Source organism: Morus notabilis, unplaced genomic scaffold, assembly GCF_000414095.1.
Source record: "Morus notabilis unplaced genomic scaffold, ASM41409v2 Scaffold406, whole genome shotgun sequence".
NCBI classification, from domain to species: Eukaryota; Viridiplantae; Streptophyta; class Magnoliopsida; order Rosales; family Moraceae; genus Morus; species Morus notabilis.
This window is the reverse complement of record NW_010364333.1, coordinates 372,916-392,855: the sequence shown is the minus strand read 5'-3', so window position 1 is coordinate 392,855 and position 19,940 is coordinate 372,916. Positions and strand designations below refer to the sequence as shown.

At 34.5% G+C, this 19,940-nt stretch overlaps 2 protein-coding genes and 1 long non-coding RNA gene across 4 annotated transcripts; 2 read left to right on the top strand and 1 right to left on the bottom strand.

The window, feature by feature from the left end:
• Positions 1-1,475: 1,475 nt before the first annotated feature.
• Positions 1,476-2,782, top strand: LOC21401810 (probable CCR4-associated factor 1 homolog 11). The gene has a single exon (XM_010106495.2). It carries the CDS (start codon positions 1,849-1,851, stop codon positions 2,707-2,709), a length of 861 nt encoding a protein of 286 aa, XP_010104797.1. The 5' UTR covers positions 1,476-1,848; the 3' UTR covers positions 2,710-2,782.
• A 964-nt stretch (positions 2,783-3,746) lies between these two features.
• LOC112093153 lies at positions 3,747-7,515 on the bottom strand. Its single transcript, XR_002902927.1, has 2 exons — positions 7,337-7,515; positions 3,747-3,978 (listed from the first exon to the last, which is right to left on the bottom strand). It is a non-coding gene; the product is annotated as an uncharacterized LOC112093153 (long non-coding RNA).
• A 10,033-nt stretch (positions 7,516-17,548) lies between these two features.
• On the top strand, positions 17,549-18,678 carry LOC21401809 (transcription repressor OFP15). 2 transcript variants are annotated; one of them, XM_024171066.1, is made up of 2 exons: positions 17,549-17,836; positions 17,921-18,678. In XM_024171066.1, the coding sequence occupies exons 1-2, from the start codon at positions 17,660-17,662 to the stop codon at positions 18,536-18,538; spliced, it is 795 nt and encodes a 264-aa protein (XP_024026834.1). In that variant the 5' UTR covers positions 17,549-17,659; the 3' UTR covers positions 18,539-18,678. The 2 variants fall into 2 exon arrangements, with proteins under 2 accessions (XP_024026834.1, XP_010104796.1); XM_010106494.2 differs by having other exon boundaries at positions 17,549-18,678.
• The last annotated feature ends 1,262 nt before the right edge of the window (positions 18,679-19,940 follow it).

Here is a 19,940-nt window from a genome sequence, read left to right as displayed (position 1 = left end):
AAAGCACTTTTGAGTCGTGAAAAGTGATGTGGTTTGCTGGGTTTCGGATGGCGCGGATTTGATCTTGGATTGTATGAAAAAAAAAAAAAGTTCCGCCGTGGTTAATCCGTCCGACTCATTTCATTAAATTAGTCATTGATGCCAGAAACTGATGATCTCTTATTAGTAATAATACTTGAGGCATGACCTTGTTTATTGCTTTTTTTTTTTTTTTTTTCGTTTCATCATAATTTGACAAATTTTCAGCCAATTTTAAGTAAATATCTCAAATCTTACGTGACATGAAATTGCCAAATAAACGAGTTGAAAGGAAAGTGGTAAAATAAGGTGGTGCCTCAGGTATTATTTTTCTAGTGAAGCTGAATCAGAAACTTTCCAAAGTAGGGATATTCTAATATAATCTAGTTTGGAGCTTAATCTTCCATGCTCGTCTTTTTTCCTGAATATGATGGAAAGAAAGATATAAAAACTGGGAAGAGAAAACACCAGTCGGGTCAATTTTGTTAATATTATGCAAAAAAGCACTTTGAAAACAAAATTTAATGGTAACTCAAGTTAACAATAGGACGTGTGCATATTTGAGGTGCATATTTGAGTTGTATATGTGAAAGAAAAATCTTATAATAAAAAAATTAAATTTAAAGTTTTTTAAAAAATACCGTAGTTATGATTATGGGTGTAATCGGTAAAGAAAGTAGCCAACTTTCTGGGCTTTTATTTATTTATTTATTCTGAGCTTTTAGTTGGTGTTTGCGTTCGGGTCTACTTTCCGCCTCATTTCCTGGCTGCTGCCTTTGCAAGCAAAATGACTCACTCGGAGCTCAGTTCTAAATACAACTCTCACCAATATTTATTTGATTTTCATTTCATCTTCCTCACATTTTACACGTGTATGATCATCCCACCGCCGACATAAAATACCAAACTTGTTTTTGGCATTTTATTGGAGTTGAAAGTGATCATGTTGAAAACCAATGCATTAATACTCCACTAATTATCTTTACCATAATATGCCTCTTTAAGTTATCTTCCAAATATAAGATGATCAAATCAAATAAATAAAATATATATATCAAATACCCAAAAGAAGGCAATATTTATGGGGCAGGTCTTTTTACTCTGTCGGTACGTGTTGTTTTGACTGTTAAATTAATTTTTCAATGTTTAAATTTGTGAAAGTATATAGTTACGTGTTGTGCATCACAAATTTTGAATATCTGACCCATAGATTTAATCATCGTTAAAACGTTAATCTACAGTTAAAATAACAATATCTCCTTATACGATAAAATAACGTGCCTTACCATAAATATTGTCGAAGAACAATGGATCAAAGCAAACATACTTTGCAAACAATACAAGTCTAAAAGGGATGAGATTTTTGTCCTTTTTTTTTTTTTCAGATTTCTTTAAGAAACAACCCTGCAATAATGAACCATTTTGTCTTTTAGTTCATATATTCATGCTTCTGACGAATCAAAATCCCAACAAAAGCCCACTGTATGACAAAACAAGAAACTTCTCTTTGCCAAATTGCTCAAAGGAATGAAATCATAGATCCAAATTCCAATCAATCAACAAACATAAATTTCCCAACAATACCAGTTCATAGACTAAAAAATATTATTAATATTAAATAATTAATATAATTTTTTCAAAAAGGAAAATACTCTCTTAACAAACCGCCTCATTACAAGTTACCCAATACCCACGTCTTTCAGAATCTCCTCCTCTCTCTCTCTCTCTCTCTTCTATAAAAATTTTGTTTCCCTTTCTTTCCCAAAATCAATTTTCAAAATCAAAATTTTCCTTGCGATCACTCGGATCTGGTCATCGTAACCCTAAGTGATGTGCCTATCAAAATCGCCGCCGTCGACGCCCCCATCTCCGCGGCGGAAGAAGCGACCCGTGGTGATACGATCGGTGTGGTCCGGCAACTTAGATTACGAGTTCGGGTTGCTAGGATCCGTGATCGATGATTATCCTTTCATCTCCATGGACACGGAGTTTCCCGGCGTCGTGGTCCGCCCGGACGTCGCCGTTCCCGGCGATCGGATCCCCCAGTCCGTCGCGCACTACCGAGTTTTGAAGGCGAACGTCGACCGGCTGAACCTGATCCAGATCGGGCTAACTCTCGCCGACGCGGAGGGGAACCTCCCCGATCTCGGCACCGGGAGCGTCTACATCTGGGAGTTCAACTTCAGGGACTTCGACGTGGCGCATGACGCCCACGCTCACGACTCGGTTGAGTTGCTCCGCCGGCAGGGGATCGACTTCGAACGCAACCGCGAGCGCGGGATCGACTCCGCCCGGTTCGCGGAGTTGATGATGACGTCGGGACTCGTCTTGAACGACTCAGTGAGTTGGGTGACGTTCCACAGCGCATACGACTTCGGTTACCTGGTTAAGGCTTTGACTCAGCGGGTTTTGCCGAGCGAGTTGGGCGAGTTTTCGAGACTCGTGTCGATGTTCTTCGGGCCGAATGTGTTCGACGTGAAGCACCTGATGAGGTTCTGCGCGAGCCTCTATGGTGGGCTGGACCGGGTGTGCCAAGCCCTGAATGTGGGCCGGGCCATCGGGAAGAGCCACCAGGCCGGGTCCGATAGCCTGCTGACGTTGCACGCGTTCCAGAAGATTCGAGAAGTTTACTTCGCTGAAAACGGGGTCGAGCAATACGCCGGTGTTTTGTATGGTTTAGAAATCTCGTAAAATGTTTGTAGATGATCTGTGTTTTCTAATGGTAAATTTCGTACACATTTGGGTTATTATTTTCATTGGTTTATTCTGATTTGGTTTGAATTTATTGTTAGAAATTAAAATGACCTCTAACAGATCAAAACACCTAATCTAGCCACAACTCAATTTTAATGGAATTTTGAAGCACGCGTTGTAAATAGTAGTTCTAGGATTATCTTCACCACTTGGACGCAGAAAATTGTCGTTCATGGTCGTAGAAAAATGCTGATGACCGGTCAGAATCATTGGAGAACTTACAAACATAGGAAGAACAACAAGACGCTCTTGAGCTCCTCCCTATCTCTCCCTATTGGCACCCACACGTTTTCCGCACACACTTAAGTCATGTTCATTTCATCACTTCGAGTTTAAAATTTGAGTTTTATTACAGTAAAATATTTTCAGAAACAGTCACATTTAACTTTTTTATTAAAGTAAAAAACTCACATAAAATAACATTTCAATTCGAATTAAAAACTCGAATCAACAAACTAAACAGTCTTTAAAACAACCACCTCCAAAATATCTAATAAGTTGTCTTCAACCAATAGGTTATGTGGGTCTTTAAACAATATTTGATATAAGGTATTTGGTCTAGTAGGCTGATTAAATATTTAGAGATAGAGAGAGTTCATGAGCCTCAAGTAAGTTAATAAAATAAGTGTTCATCCTAATATGAACCAATATTTGACATACATGCATAATTAAATTCTCAATAACAATGTCGTCCACAATATGCTTTGATTTATAATATATTGAATTATTATGATTATGAAAGTCCATATAAAATATTCCAACAATCTCCTACTTGGACGACATAATTATACAATAAATATTCACTCATTACAAAATAAGTATAAGCCAAGCCTAAAATAATCGTGCATAATAACGTATCGACGTGATATAATCATTATACATAATCAGGCGCTAGAAATTCATCAAAGCATGACGACAACTTTATCATATGGATAAAAAACAAGAATGCATATAATGAGACTAACAACCGGATATCTCCTTTTCCAATATGTCACTTTACTAACCAAATAGGTGTCAACACCACATCACACGTAAAGTGACAGATTTATAAATATACATGTATTATTTTAGGCATAAGCAATTCTTATCAATAACTACATGTCACATACAAAAGAAAGTAAATTACCACCAACTAAATACAACTTTGGAATCTTTACAGTCCCGAGAGAGATGCGTATCCAACAAAACTGAGGCCTTCTACACTTTCTGTTTCACAAAATAGAACACAATATCAATACACTTAAGTGAGAGATGCTCTTAATGTTCTAAGATAAAGATATTATTTTAGAACTTTCACAACACAGTTTCAGTCATTCAAAATGGAGTCAATTACTCCTAATGACGAAACAAGGCTCTGCAACCACATAAAATAGCCTCACAACATGCCACATACTCCACATTTATAATCGAGGATGCTTCGAGTGTCTCCTCGACACTTTTCAACAAAGTCGCTCCTCATATCATGAAAGACATATCCAAACATGGATATTTTATAATCTATGCAGCTTGCATAATCGGCATCACAAGATCAGCCGGCATAATTGCTCATACCCATCTAGTTGTATTCATTCTCAGTTAATTTAGTAATAATAGCAACGATCACTCAAGTATCGAATCTGCACATCAACGACAAACACAACAATAGGACATGTGCATACTTATGGATAACCAGACTGCCAAACAAAAGCATAAGGGACAGTTTTATCTAATCTCTCATACTTTAACATAAGGACATTACACATTTGAGAGTTTGTCACGTTAACAAACATTGCTTACTAGGAGAACAAGAATGCATATTGAACCTATTTAGAAAATATGAGGAATATAGGTTCTCTTAGACAACTAGAATTGTACTTAACCTTGTCATGGAGAACCTACATGCTTAAAATATAATAGGCTTTTTCAAGATTCTCATACCAAAGTGACTAGGCAACATGCTATCCGTCTCAACAAACAGGCCAGAATCATGAAGTGCGAGCAAATTGTCACCAACATAAAAAACACAAATATGCAACTGCTCTCACTGACCTTACACATATGCATTTATCAACAACGTTCTCCATAAAGCTAATTTTAGTAACAGTCTCATCCAAATTGAGGTACCACCGCCTTGAATCTTTCCTTACACTCCCACTCAACATAGAATTTCTCAACACATTAGTAGAGCTAGAAAACATATCAACTCTCAAGGTTAGTCCATTTCAATGTTAAAAGATTCATACCCTATATAATGACTTGTCTCATTTAACGTTAAGATAACAGAGATACAAGGATTGCTCAAAGCTAAAGAAAACAACAAGGGCAACCAATAATAAGCATGTAAAACAAGATCACGCAATTTGCCCTTTACTTAGCATTTCCCAATGATCCATGGCAACATGATTATTGCATGCTAGATTCCTCTGAGCAAAATAGGACTCTTTCGCAAGTAAGGATAATTCATCAAACATCATAACTAAATACATCAAATCCACCACCAACAAGGTAGTAAAGATTGTGCGACTCATAACATTCAACAAATTTCCTTCACCAGTTTAAGCATACTACCAAACAATTAATTATCGACAAGATAAGTTAATTGTCTTTATGGATCTTAGCAATATGTAATACATAACTTTATCCTTAACACTCTAATTTATTATTTGACCATAACATGAGTTTAGTGATTATACAAGTCCACACATAATTATTCACAATATTCTCCCACTTTGACTGTATAATCAAAAACAACAGTCATATAACCAAAAATGTCAAATAATAATCGAATAGCAAAAAACATGGATAAAAATAACAAGCTTAAGCTTTAACAAGATTCAACCGTCCTACTAAGTAATAAAACTATTGAATAATTCTATTACCCGAATGGACTTTCCTAACATGATTAACAAATTATGTTTATCCATACAATACCTATAATCTATTATTTGACTATGGTATGTGAGTTTAGTGATTATTCCAATCCACAAACAAATAATACTTACATTCTCCCACTTGAATAGCATAAACAAAAAACATGACACTCACACAAAATAAAATATCAAATAATAACAATGACAATAATAAATAAGGAATGAATAAACTTACAACTAACGCTTTATAATAACATGTGAGCTTCTAATAAAATTTTCATTCTCACTCTAAAACGATTATATATATGTCACAACAAACATTAATTAAACATTAAAACAATAAACACTAAATGAGCATTTTAAAAGTCGAATCAATATCCATATTATATATCTAAATTTTACTCATCGAAATATCAAACTGTGGGAGAATAAATAAAAATGACCATATAATACAGAATAATAAACATACCCTAAAATTTTAGGTCTTAAAATAGTGAGAATGAATTTATCTAGAAAATATAGGAAAAATCATTGAGATAAACAAATAATTAATATTTTCTTATAGCTCACGTGCATAAGGAGGGCGTGTATCCAAAAGCTTTTTAAAAAAAAAAAAAGTTAAATTTTGTAGGAGAGCTCTATAACACGCAGACAATTTGACATGTTTAGACTCATGACAGACGAGTACATAAACATTCACTATTGTCGAGTTCTCACAATTAAATATGCCATATAATAACAAAGAACATAATATAAATTTTATGGCATCATAAAACATAATTTTTTGGTGGTCCAAACCCAAAATAAATCATTTTAATGGGTAGGAGATAAAAAATGGAGCGCAACAACAAAAATAACGGTAAAAACAGACTTCAGATGTGCCCTTAGGTTCCGGTTAAAGTTCGGTCAAAACTGAGATTTTTTTTGTTCATTTTTCACCTTGAAAAACGACTTTTCGTTTTCGCTGATAAGGGAAAACGACACAAAACTATCAAGTACAAAATGACTCGTCGTTTTCGTAGCAAAATGAAACTCACTGTCGTTTTTGTCATCCCTGACCTCCAGACGGGTCAAAACAACCCGAATGCGCCTGCGACCCGACCCGCCTCTAGAACTCCGTTTTTGATGATTCAAAAGGGTTTTTCTCATAATTCTATCATCTTTCGATCCATAACATCAAATGGCCCAAAAAACACTCAAAATGTTTAACGAAAATCAAAACCCAAAACGACCATTTTTGAAGCTCCAAACACACATGTAAACAGTCAAAATAACGCATAAAACTCAAGGAAAAACATTGTGCTCAACATATATTCGAAGTTTGAAGCCTCAACAAACATCCATTTGAGGAAAATTTCGGTTTGAAAAATTTGGGTTTTGAACCCACTAATTTTAATCCGAAAATTTAAGCACAAAACTGGGCCAAATTTGTCAAAGGATCTTCAAACAAATACCCAAAATATGTTTCATAATATATGTGCTCAATATAAACATTGATCTAGAGCTGAAAACAACAGAACCAAAAATTTGGGTATTTAGCCAACTATATGGACGAAAATCAGAAAAAACACAACTCCAAACCCAAATAAAATTGACTCTCATACTATTTGCTAGAAATTAAATGACCTCAACAGATTAAAACACCTAATCTAGCCACAAATCAATCTTAATGGAGTTTGAGCATGTGTTGTAAATAGTGGAGGTTCTAGGATTACCTCCACCTCTTGGACGCAGAAAACTGTTGTTAATGGTATCTGAACAACGTCGATGGCCGGCCGGAATCAGTGGAGAACCTGCAAACATGAGGAAGAACGGCAAGAGGCTCTTATGCTCTTCCCTATCTCTCCCTCTCTCTAAAACCGGCACCCACACGTCTTCCACAAACACACTAAGACAACCATCTCCAAAATATCTAATAAGTTGTCTTCAACCAATACGTTGTGTAGGCCTTATTGGGCTTTAAACAGTATTTGATAGAGGGTATTCGGCCCAAGGCTGACCAAATCTTTAAAGATAATGTAACATCCCGTTAAATTAATTGTGATTAATTAATCAAATTCGATAATTAATGTTAATTAATATAAGATTAATAAAAGATTTTAAGTTATAATTATCATATAAATGACCATTCTCTTTTAAAAATAATTATTTTAAAATTAACACGACTGTCTCTCAAAAAGTTTTAAGTGTTGATAACTAATTTTTCAAAACATAAATAATGGGTCATTCTATACTCTATTTAAATTTAACTTTGAAATTTAATTATCAAATTTATACAGCCCATTTTCCTTTTTTTCCCTTTTCTTTCTTTTTTTTCTCCTTTTTCTCTCTACTTTCTCTCTCCCACGTTTACTCTCTCTCTCCACGCCGGCCACCTACCACCAATGAGATTCCGGTGTCGTTTCGCGACACCGGCCACACCATCAGAAAGCTCTTGACGAGCTGGACTCGTTGACATGCCGCACGACCTCCATCTCTGCCGGAAACAGCCGCAATTGTCGGTGAAATGTCTGAAAACTACCAGAATTTCTTGCCATCATAACTTTGCTGTCCGACCTCTGATCGGAGTGATTCCGGTCCCTATGGACTCAGCTCGACGAGACGAACAAAACTCATGTTGTCTAACCCATCGATTCTCACCGGAGCGCCGTCGCAGGAGCCGCCCATTTCGGCCGCCGCACCTCCTCTCCGTTGTTCACTATTCCGACCTCCGTTTTTGACACTACTGGTGCCATTGGACTTAGAGGACAACGTAGAGCAAGAAGCAATCCTTAGCCGTCCGAATCCGCCGCAGTTTGCCGGAGATCAAAGCTCACCGCCGCCGTTTGGGTGGAGGGTGGTTCCGATGATCCAACCATTGGATCGTCGTGATTTTGGTGTCAAAACACTCAGAAGGAAGTGGGTAACAAAAGCCCTCAACCAATTTTGAGGTTCAATTGCTGGAGAATTGAGAACCAAGTCGCCAGATTTTACCGACGTTTTTGGGTTTGATCGGAGTAGATAGAGGCGGAATTTGATAAAATTGACTACACCATTGAACTTAGAATGGTTGATTTAGGGGGTATAGGACCCAACTCCGCCACATAAATGCCCTCCGGCAACCCCCGCCACCGCTAGTGGCCGGATTCTGGCGAGTCTCACTTCTTGAGGTTTCTGACGTCCAATCAAAGATCTGAGACCATATCCAGACTCGTTTCGACGTGCTAAACACAACGGTGACCTCCGGTTACGAATTCTACTCCATTGAAAAGTCTGCCGGTACTGTGTACGCAGATCGAGGTGAATCGTTAAGGTTTAGAGCGAGCCGTAGAGCTTCCAGAATAGAAGGTTGGACAATGTGAAGTTATCCTTAGATTAAATTGCCAAGATGTAGGATATTCTTATCAATATCCTTGTTAGCCTTATTTTAAATGATTTTGGCAAATCAACATGTTTTAGAACAAAACATGTTTAAAGAAAATGATTTTAAAAGAAATAGCATCAATAATGCTATTGAGTTTCCAATGATTTTAGAAATGGGATTTTAAAGAGTATCATTTCTTAAAATGAAATACTTTAAGAAATGATACAACGCATAGTGGCCACAGAGATCGGGGTATGGGAATCATATCCTTAGGGGCAGGTCCTAAAACCCGTACGGATTCAGTTTTTGAGGTTCACGACGTCCGATCGAAGATCTGAGACCATATCCTGACTCATTTCGACGTGCTAAACACAACGGTGACCTCCGGTTGCGCCAATTCGACCTCGTTGAAAATTCTACCAGTATTGTGCATGCAGATCGAGGTGAATCAAATGGATTCGTCGAGGTTCAGAGCGAGCCGTGGAGCTTCAAGAATAGACGGTTGGACAACGTGAAGTTATCCGTAGATTAAATTGCCAAGAGGTAGGATATTCTTGTCCATATCCTTGTTAGCCTTATTTTAAATGATTTTGGCAAATCAACATGTTTTAAAACAAAACATGTTTAAAGAAAATGATTTTAAAAGAAATAGCATCAATAATGCTATTGAGTTTCCAATGATTTTGGAAATGGGATTTTAAAGAGTATCATTTTTTAAAATGAAATATTTTAAGAAATGATACAATGCATGGCGGCCATAGAGATCGGGATATGGGAATCATATCCTTAGAGGCAGGTCCTGAAACCTGTACGGATCCACTTCTTGCTCAGTATAAGATTCTAGAGTTGTTTTATCTAGTATTCACTTAAATGTAGTCTATTATTTAGTTTTGTTAGTTTTTGTTTTTATGTATTAGAGCTACTAATTGTATTTTTTCTCTTTAAACCTTGACGATTAACACTTAATAATTGGTCTTTTCTTTCTAAATTCATCTTCTTCTCTCTTTATCTATTGTTCCTACGTTAATACTAAATTAACAATTACTTGCAATTTTTATGAAATTCAATGATCGTAAAATTGCACTCCCCAAGTATAGTAAAGAATTGGGATTTGGGAGTTAGGAAAATCTCAAGAGAATAACCTTCTTATCTTTCTCAGTGAAGAAGGTAACTTTCACCTGATTTATATGAGGGTACGTCCGGTGATTGGAAAAGGAGGTAGATTTTTGTATTGGATTGCCCACAAAGGACCACCACTTTGGCGAAAAAAGATCATTGAACTTGCACAATCGTTCAATTATTGATTGAGCTATTCAGATCCCACCATGTGCTATGGTATTGAATCAAAATGTTGTTGAGAAAACAGAAACTAATGAGTAAGCTAGCACAAACACTCGCATCAAGCATATATCGTTAAAGCAAATGACCACAACGTCAAAGCGACATGGAGTAGGGTAGGATGAGATGTAGCATGAGTTTGCTAGGCTCGGGATTAAACCTGTATTTTATTTGAGAAAAACGTCATATAACATCTAGAATTGGATGATCTCGACTACGTTAATGCAAATCGAAACTTTTTTTTATTTTTTCTTAAATGGTCCCGTCATGTTAGATTAGTGTAACTGATAATGATATATAATAAGAGAGAATTTGCCTTCACTATAATTGACCGACAAATATGAACTAAATGGCAAAATGGCTTGAGGTGATGAGGACGTTGATGTGATTAAAGACACCCCAAAAGTGACAAATGAGTAATAAGAAGTTGTTCTCTTTCTTTTTCACCTCTATTATTTCAATTCAAGCAAGGAAAATGAGTTCAAAGAACTGGGAAAAGAGAGGCAATTAAAGTCATTAGGCCCTCTACAAAGTACAAAGCGGAACCACAAAGGCTGATGTTCCAAGAGCAAAGACCACAAAAAGTTCTTAAAATGTTCCACTGCAGGGTCCCCAAATAAGGAAGCAAATTAGGGATGTGAAGAGATAGCTCCTCACCTGATTGACTTGAGCTCATAAAGAAAGAAAAGCTTGACATTGGTTGAAAATTTTATATTGCATATATTTATTCATATATAACATATGTATATCGAGAAAAAGGTAGGTAGAGAGTAGTTTTTCCGTCTCCGCCCCGCCATAATTTGAGGACAAGATTTTGTCTCCACCCTTAATTATTATCTCTCATCCCCACCATGTTCGAAGCGGATCCCTATTTCTATTGGAATTATTGCTATCTCTAATTTTCATATCCTATCAATAATTTTTTGTTATCTTATTCCTTTTCCTCCCCTATAGGATCTCCCGTATTCATCTGAGATTTCTTTTGTTCATGACGTAGAGAGGCCTTTATAATGTAATTGAATTTATAAATACAGATGTGGGGAGTAAAGTCTATTTGGAAGCGGCTTTTTGTAATATTTTCGTTTTGGGTTAGAAATGAAAATGATAATTTTTGGGGAAGGTCATTGGAACCGCTAAACAGATTATTGCGCGTATAAGAATAAAGCAAAACTGTAATGGCTGATTGGAAGTAGATTAAAACCTCGTTTAGTTCGTTTATTTGAGTTTTCAATTTAAATTTAGATATAATTTTATGTAAAAGTTTTTAAATATAGTAGAAAATGTTAGATTTGACTTTTTATAAAAACTTTTAACCGTAGCAAAATTAGAATAAAAAACTCGAATCAGTGAAATCAACGAAGCCTAAATTAACATGATTGAATCAAAGGTCATTATTCTGCTGTCAATTTTTACTTGATTTTTATTTCATCTCATTGGAGAATACCGGCCACAAGTAAGTTATTTTTATTTATTTTTCTTTTAAAAAAAAAAAAAACTTATTTTTGGAGTCTCTTTCATTGTGGGTCAACGATTTCACAATCAAGGTGACCACATTCCGTGAAATTGTCTCCTTTTAATGGGCTTAATCCAATTTGAGGTGGGCCTGCGCGCTTAATTCCTTACACCATTTCAAGCCATTTTATAAGACTGCAGTTCCATACAGTGTTTTGTTGTCATTGATAGTAAATTGATGTTTGGCCACTTGGCAGGTTGGAGAGACTTGATGGTTGCTACTGAAATGGACTAACTTAGCCGGCCATATATATATATATATATATATATATATATATCTGTGTGTGTGTATGTATACATGTATGTATGTATATGTTTATATATTTCGTTTTCTACTTTATGATGATTTCCTTGGAACTAATCCTTAATTTTGACTCCAAAACGTCATGATCAATCAGAAGGAATAAAACCAAGTCAATAACCTTTGAAAAGGTCAATTAAAGTTTGTAATTGGATTATGGGTCCCAGTTTTTGACACTTAAAATTGAGTTTAACAAGTTTATTGCTAGTCACTTTCCTTAAAGTACTCGATCATGTTTGAAAATCTTGATCAAGTACACTTGATTTTAACCTATTGAAAAGCAATTCTATAAGATATATAGAGAAGTCAATGTGGGAAAAAATTTTAGTTTGTTGGATTTTTGTGTCTTGGTGAACTATCCTACATTTAATGAAAAAAAAGCCTAATAATTTTGTTTGAATAATTTGAAATCTTCATGAGCTAGGAATGAAGGACAATGAATCAAGAAAGAGAATATGAAGGAAAGTTCCTACGAATTACGAAATTCAACCACATTCTAGTTCATGAAAGTATTAGATCAGCTTCCTTTCTTGACCAAATTGATGAATTAGTTCTTTTTACATAACCTGTCGGTTGTTAAGCAAATTATAAAAAGTCAACCGTGGAGGTTAACAATCATGTGCTTGAAAAAGATTGCTCATATATAATTGCAATCCATATAATTTTACGTGTATTAGTACATTAAACGAATGTATTATTATAATATAATGAAAGCTTTGCTTCTTTTTTTTTTTTTTGCCGGAAAATATAATGAAAGTATGAAATATATGGTTGAGTACTATAAAATGTCTCTCTATTATCAAGATATACTTTGTTTTGTACTTGCTAATAAGCATGATCGTTAATCATTTATTTTTGAATTTCCAAGGGACTAAAATAATAGTTTCTATTCAAAGCCATTTTACGTTTTGATATTAGTCTCTTAATTTGTAAGGACTTTCTCTGGTTAGCCTCCCTACTGATACTGTCAATTTTTAACTGTTAAATCTAATTAAAATCACATCATATTAAAAAATATGCAAAACAGAGAGATCCTCGTACAAATCTTACGGTTGAAGCGTAAGTCTTACTGAAGAAAAAAAAAAAAAAAAAAAACTCTAATTTGCATTATGGTCATACAATTACAACCCCTTCATTTGGGTTATTAGGGAACACAAGATGATATTAAGTGAATGGAGCCTAAAAAGTTTTGGTCCCCTTTATTAAAATATATAATATGGACTATGAGAGATAAGGTGGTCCAATTTTCTCCATGACCCTACCTTTCACTTCTCAGAGTACAATATGAAAAAAGAACAATAATCCTTCATAGAAACACCCGCCTCCTGCCTCAAGTGAAAAAACAAAACTAGGTAATTCCATTGTGCTAAATCGTACAGTTATTTTAGGACAGCTCATGACAACACAATATTTTGCTTTGTGTGAAGATTCTTTGTCTAGCGTTTGGAGATTGGACTTGCTCCTTGGTAAATAGTAGAAATTAGTTTTGGATGTTCCTGCAAACAGTTGCTACATAATTTCAACCAGGATGTTTCTATGGCGTATTTACGGTACCATATCGGTTTACAAATTTATCATAATTTCTTACATGAACGTATATCATTTAAATTTTTCATATATTTTTTTTTAAATTTACAAGTTTATCGTAATTTATATAATTTAAACGTTCAAACTTTACAAATCTCGACATAAAATGTACAAGTTAATGGTTCCCAACAACATAAAAGTTCCCTTTTAACCGAGATAATGTAACTTGTGGAGATCGGAAATCCAAAACAAAACTTGCATGAGCCACAGAATAAACACTGGGTGATGATGGTGTGGTGGGGCAAACTTTTAAGCTGGATTTTGTTGTGTTTCTGTGGGGTTTGAGAATGGAACATATCAATTTAATTCTCCTTAAGTTTTTATGATTCAGAAATTTACGGATGAGATTGTTACAGATATTTGTTGGGACCACTCCTCCTAAACTAGGAGCACTATATATGGCCCTTTGTGTAGGAAGAAGAACATGGGTTTCGAGCATATATATATATATATATATATATATATAGTTATAGTTATTTATTTATTTATTTATTTTGCCCTCCTCGTGACAAAATCATGTGTATCTACCCCCTTGTGGGCCTATATTCAAGTAATGGGCCTTATGGGTCAAGTTCTTTTTCTTTTTTTTACAACGTCATTATATCAAAGACTATTTTCACTTTTGACTCTGAAAGAATGTGTTATTCCATTTTAGTCGCTAACACTCGAAATGGTTGGCTATCAATCTATTTTGCATAAAAGCTTACTAAAAACTAATCATTCAAAAAAAAAAAAAAAAAAAAAAACTAATCTTTGGCTATCCATTGCATCTCAACCGTTGATCTTGCTTTAGAGACTCTCCCCACCCCTAGATCATTTGACGTCAAACAACTCATATCGTGGAGCTCGGCTACTACTAGATGATGTTTTGAAAATGAATTAATCGAATCTTAAAAACATTTCAAAATATTATGGATTTTATGGTATTGATGGTTCAGATTTATTATTTTAGCAATTAGAAGAATTAAAAAAATTATATAGATCTAATAATTATTTTTTAGATAAAATTTAAAGACTCAATTTTCAGTACTTGAGTCAGTCCTAATAACACTACTTCTGGCCCATTGGCGTCGAAGCAAGCAGTGAGAGACCGAAAGTATTGTTACTATAAAGAGATGTTTGTTTCAGTAATTTGTTTGTGATTCTGAATCATGATTCATGGTTCTTTATAATGTTTTTCTCTCACAAAAAGTACACATAAAACGAAAATAATTCTAAATCTATGAACTAAACGTGCACTAAGATATTGAATCTTCGGGTCGCAAAATGTACCATTTTAAGTATTTGGGGTCAAAGTGAGACAACACTGATTCTTCAAAGGCCGAAAATGAAAATAACAATATATGCCCTATCTTCCATCCATTTGACGGTTAAGTTGAAACGAGAGCTTAATTTTCAAGTAATTAGTGGATGTGACCTAGTTTTTGGAGGTTAGGAACATCCAAAGCGTGGCAATTAATATTTTGAGCAATAAAACTGAAGCTGGGGGTCTTTAATTGAATTTTTCAGTTGCTCTTAGTAAAAATTAAAAAATAAAAAAAATAAAAAAAATAAAAATCCCACCAATCCATGAAAGGTAATAAATGAGTCCCTGTCAAAGGTCTCAATCTACTCTGTGTAATGGAAGGGAAGGGGCACATGTAGATGAGAGTTACTTTCTTTGTTAGATACTACTCTACCACATGATATTCATCCCCACATGACATGCCATCATGTTAAGTGGATTGTATTAATTTTTGTTTGAAACTTATCTCCTCTTTTTTTCCCTTCAAGAGAAAAACCACAACAATGAAAACAGGTTCAGTGTCTCAGTGAGACAGGAGGGCCATGTCTGTCCTAAGCAATTGGCCAATACGCTTGACGATCATACTCTCTATGGCTACAATAAAATTTAGTAGAGCAATTATTTAATGTTACACCGCGATCTGATTCAACGAAAAATGTATAAAGACGCTAATGGTGCTAAGCACTACTCACTAATAAAAAATAGATTTAAATCTTTCACGTATGAAGCTCACCAGTTCTTATCACTAGCCATGCTCCAAGCATTTTTCTAGTACATTATATTTGATTGGGTTTTACAATGAGGTATTAAAATGTATGATGTTTTACCATAATTGAACTGGTTAGAAGTATAAGGTCTGATACAGTATTTGATTGGGTTTTGCAATAGGATATTAAGATGTATGTTGTTTTATCAGTTGAGCTGGAATAAACTCCTTTTTTTTTAAAAATAAATAAATTTATTGAGAATGACAACCGATACTAGATGTAACACATAATGTTTGTTTTATGTAACGATAACTTTGAAGTGACAAAAAAAAAAAAAAAAAAGTTATTGTAAAACCATGATACACTTTTTTGCAATGTTAATATTATGTATAATAATTAACGGTCAAATGCATCCCATATATTTGTACATTTTACAATACAGAATGGGATACAAATATCTTTATTTTTTTATCATTAATTTTGATCAATTTAGAAATTCGCAACATCTGTTTTCTTCTTATATTAAATTATGTTCTTTTTTTTCCCTTAAGAAGTACATCAAAATATTGCCCAGCATTGGAGACAAAATTTACTCGAAAAAAGAAAAATATTGTAATTTTGTCAAACACTGAGATTCACTAATGACAGAAATTGTATACGAACGTGATTAAGGAAGAAAATTATGTCAAGAAGCTTTTTTTTTTTTTATCCACTCAACTGTGCATTGTATTTTCCAACCACCATAACTAGTTGAACATGTGACGCATTCTGGAAAGAAAAATGAGAGAATACAAAGAATGGACAGACTGATCAATGATTTTTATATGTTCAAACTTAGGGACTAAAGTAAAATGCCATAGTTAAAATCGCAGAAAATTTGATTCTAATAGTTTATATCTGAAGTCGCTCTAAAATGCATTCCATTCGAATTACCAAATTGAATTCCTTGTTTATTTATTGTTTTTACTAAAACAAGGTGTGATAGCATAATAATTTAAGAATCTCTAGTATTTTTTTTGGGTGGATTTTCCAATGGTCCCCCATTAGGAGGATCTAATGGGAAAATGACATTACGAAATGAAAACTACGTACTGATAATCAATCACCCTGCAATATCAGTAATGACCAACACAAGCACACGTTATTATACACTGTTGAACATTTTTTTGCTCATAAAAAAAATGTTCAACGTTGGAAAAAAAAAAAAAACATTTTTGGTTCTCAAGTAATTATTCATTGTCGCCAACAGAAGAAGGCAAATTAAAACAACACCATCAAAAAAGAAACACCTAAAAAGAAAAGGCTACTGAAGAAAGAAATCTCCTGTATATTATTATTTTTTTCTTTTTTAATTAGTACCTTAATATTCAATGCTCACCAGAAGAACATTAAATTCCGAGTTCACAACTTTGTACACAATATCAAACACCCCACCAGCGGTCCAACGAAAATTTTCTATTTTTTCTCCACACTTATTCCATTTAATTTATTTAAAACTTTCTACAATTTTATCAAAGAAATAAACTACCGATAAATTTATGTTTTTATCTGTATTAAAAACTATTTATTTCATAAATTTTTATAATTAATGTGATCTTAACTAAATGCAACAATTAAAAATAAGCATGACCGATAGAAAATCTCATTGGAGAAGTACCCAATTTATTTAAGTGATCCATTTGTTTATTTAATTGTTTATTTCTTATGTTTTCTTAATTTACTTTTTTGTTTCTCCGCAAGGCAACCTCTCCCACTTGTCTCATTACTTTAAAAGCTTTTCCCCACAACTTCCTCTCTGACCAAACTATTAATGCCACATAAATAACTCAAGCTTTACATCTCCAAAAGAAAAAAAAAATCATTTTTTTGAAATTCCACAACAACAACACTATTTCTCAACATCAAGAGAAGCAATAAAGTGAGAAAGAAAACCTCCCCCACCAAAAGAAAATCAGAAAGAAAACAATGAAGCTCCCTTTTCTCTCCAACCAAACAGATTCAAGATCTTCCAGTTCAACTACTTCCACATGGCCTTGGCCTTCATGTACCCAAACCAGAACTCTCTCCTTCCGAACCACAAACGACATCTTCAAAACCGTCAACTCAGCCTTCTTAGAAACCCCTCCTCATGAAACGACGCCCGTCAATGAGGATTCCACCAACACCTCCTCCGAAACGACCGATGATCGAATCCGAAGCTGCGAAAGCTTTTCGACAGCGTCGGAGGACCAATCTGGGGGCGACCCGGTTGAGGAAGTGATTAAAGGATTGATAAGGTCCGAAAGACTTTTCTTCAAGCCCGAGGAAACAAGCTCCATCCTTGAAGAAGCCAAACCAGTGGTCGTTGAAAAGAGTATTGTGCCGTTTAAGGAGAGCGTGGCGTTATCGATGGAATCGAAAAACCCTTACTTGGATTTCAAGAAATCGATGGAGGAAATGGTGGAGGCTTTAGGGATAAAGGAATGGGAAGGGCTTGAGGAGCTTCTTTGTTGGTATTTGAAGATGAATGGGAAGGACAATCATGGTTATATTGTTGGAGCATTTGTGGATTTGTTGGTAGGTCTTGCTTTTAATAATTCGAAGTCGTCACCTAATTGTAGTTGTAATGTTATTACTAGTAGTAATTCTAATTTATGTGATTCTCCTTATTCTCCTTTATCATTTTGTAATACTTCTTCTTCTTCTTCTTCTTCTTCTTCTTCTTCTTCGTGTTCTTCTAGTACTACTACTCCTTGTGTGTCGTCTATAGGAGTTGGAGAAGAGATTGAAACTCCTTGTTTGTCTTCTTTGTTTGAAAGTACAGAAGAAGAGGAAGAAGATGATGATGATGAGGCTTCATCTTAGTTTAATTTATTAACATAATATTTTAATTAGATATGTGTTTTTTTTAATGATTATTGTATGGAAAAGTTAACAGCTGAAATCATGGCCAAACTTTCAGTTATAGCTCCCAGAAATAATGGCTAAAACTTTTTGTTTGTGACTTACAAATTGTCCAAACTCTCTCTCTCTCTCTCTCTCTCTTCTAAGGTTACAAAAAGAGCCAAGCACACACGTGTGAGGGGTAATTAAGTGTCGCCCTTTTCTTGTGCACTAAAAAAGGGTTAATGGGGACACATGAAATGGTGCATATCCAAAGCTTTGTGTTTGCCGTTTTCAGGAAAAGAAAATGCCTCTCTCTCTCTCTCTCTCTCTCTATATATATATATATATTATCATCCTTACAACATACAAATGGGAATGAATCTTTGGTTACATAAGACAAATACACAATGTGCTCCTATGGCGACAGTCTTCTCAAACTAGAATATTATATAAAATTAGGGTTTTGAAAAATTTAGGGAAGGTTCTGAATTAAGTTGATGAGATCATCAGCTTATGTACATACATATATATATATATATATATATGTTGCTTCAACGGTATTCTGCAATTATGATAAAGTGCTGAGTTCCATGTGTGGATATATAATTTATGTTTTTTTTTCTTTATTTAAGCAATTGAATAATAATTGAGTCTTAACGCAGAGTTGGGGGGGTACAAATCCCATGCAAGTCGTACCACTTTAACACAAGTGTTGCTAGTTATGAGAATTTAATGTCCCACCAATGGACCTGATCCACTTGCACCTGAGCAGTGTCATGATTAAACAATCAGGACCGTTGATTTTGAATTGGACAGTCATTATCAGATGATAGGTACAACTCCAGCCAGAACTCTGGCGTGGTCCTCTTCACTCATATCCTCGCAAACCTGCAGCATAATTTATCGTCGTATATAATAACCATCAGAATAATTTTGAGAAGATATAATGATATATATGTACAAATTTTTTTTTCTCTGTGTTGGGAAATATTGTCACTACGTGACCGCTTGATCATGAATATGGTATAAAAAGTTCATGGCTTTTGAGAGTAAAAGATAGCTTCAAATTTGTGAAAGAAAACAAACCTACCTGTCTTCCAGATTGTGCTTGCTATTAGCTAAAATGATTTTACAGATAGTACACACGGAGATTTCTTTAGTAGAAACTGAGAAAATAAAGTACCGAAAAAAGACTCTATTTTAAGTTATTAATCTATATTAGACACTGTCTATTTTACACACATTTTTAATCCCATGTGATTTTGATCATATTTAATTATCAAAACTAACCCTACTAATCAAAAAAATACTTTTTTCTTTCTTTTTTAAACAGTACAAATAAGAGTTCATATTCTATCAGATATATTATCAACTTCCTCTG

Excerpts from the sequence above, each read along its gene's own strand:
- LOC21401810 (XM_010106495.2), top strand. The coding sequence starts at position 1,849 with ATGTGCCTATCAAAATCGCCGCCGTCGACGCCCCCATCTCCGCGGCGG.
- LOC21401809 (XM_010106494.2), top strand. The coding sequence starts at position 17,660 with ATGAAGCTCCCTTTTCTCTCCAACCAAACAGATTCAAGATCTTCCAGT.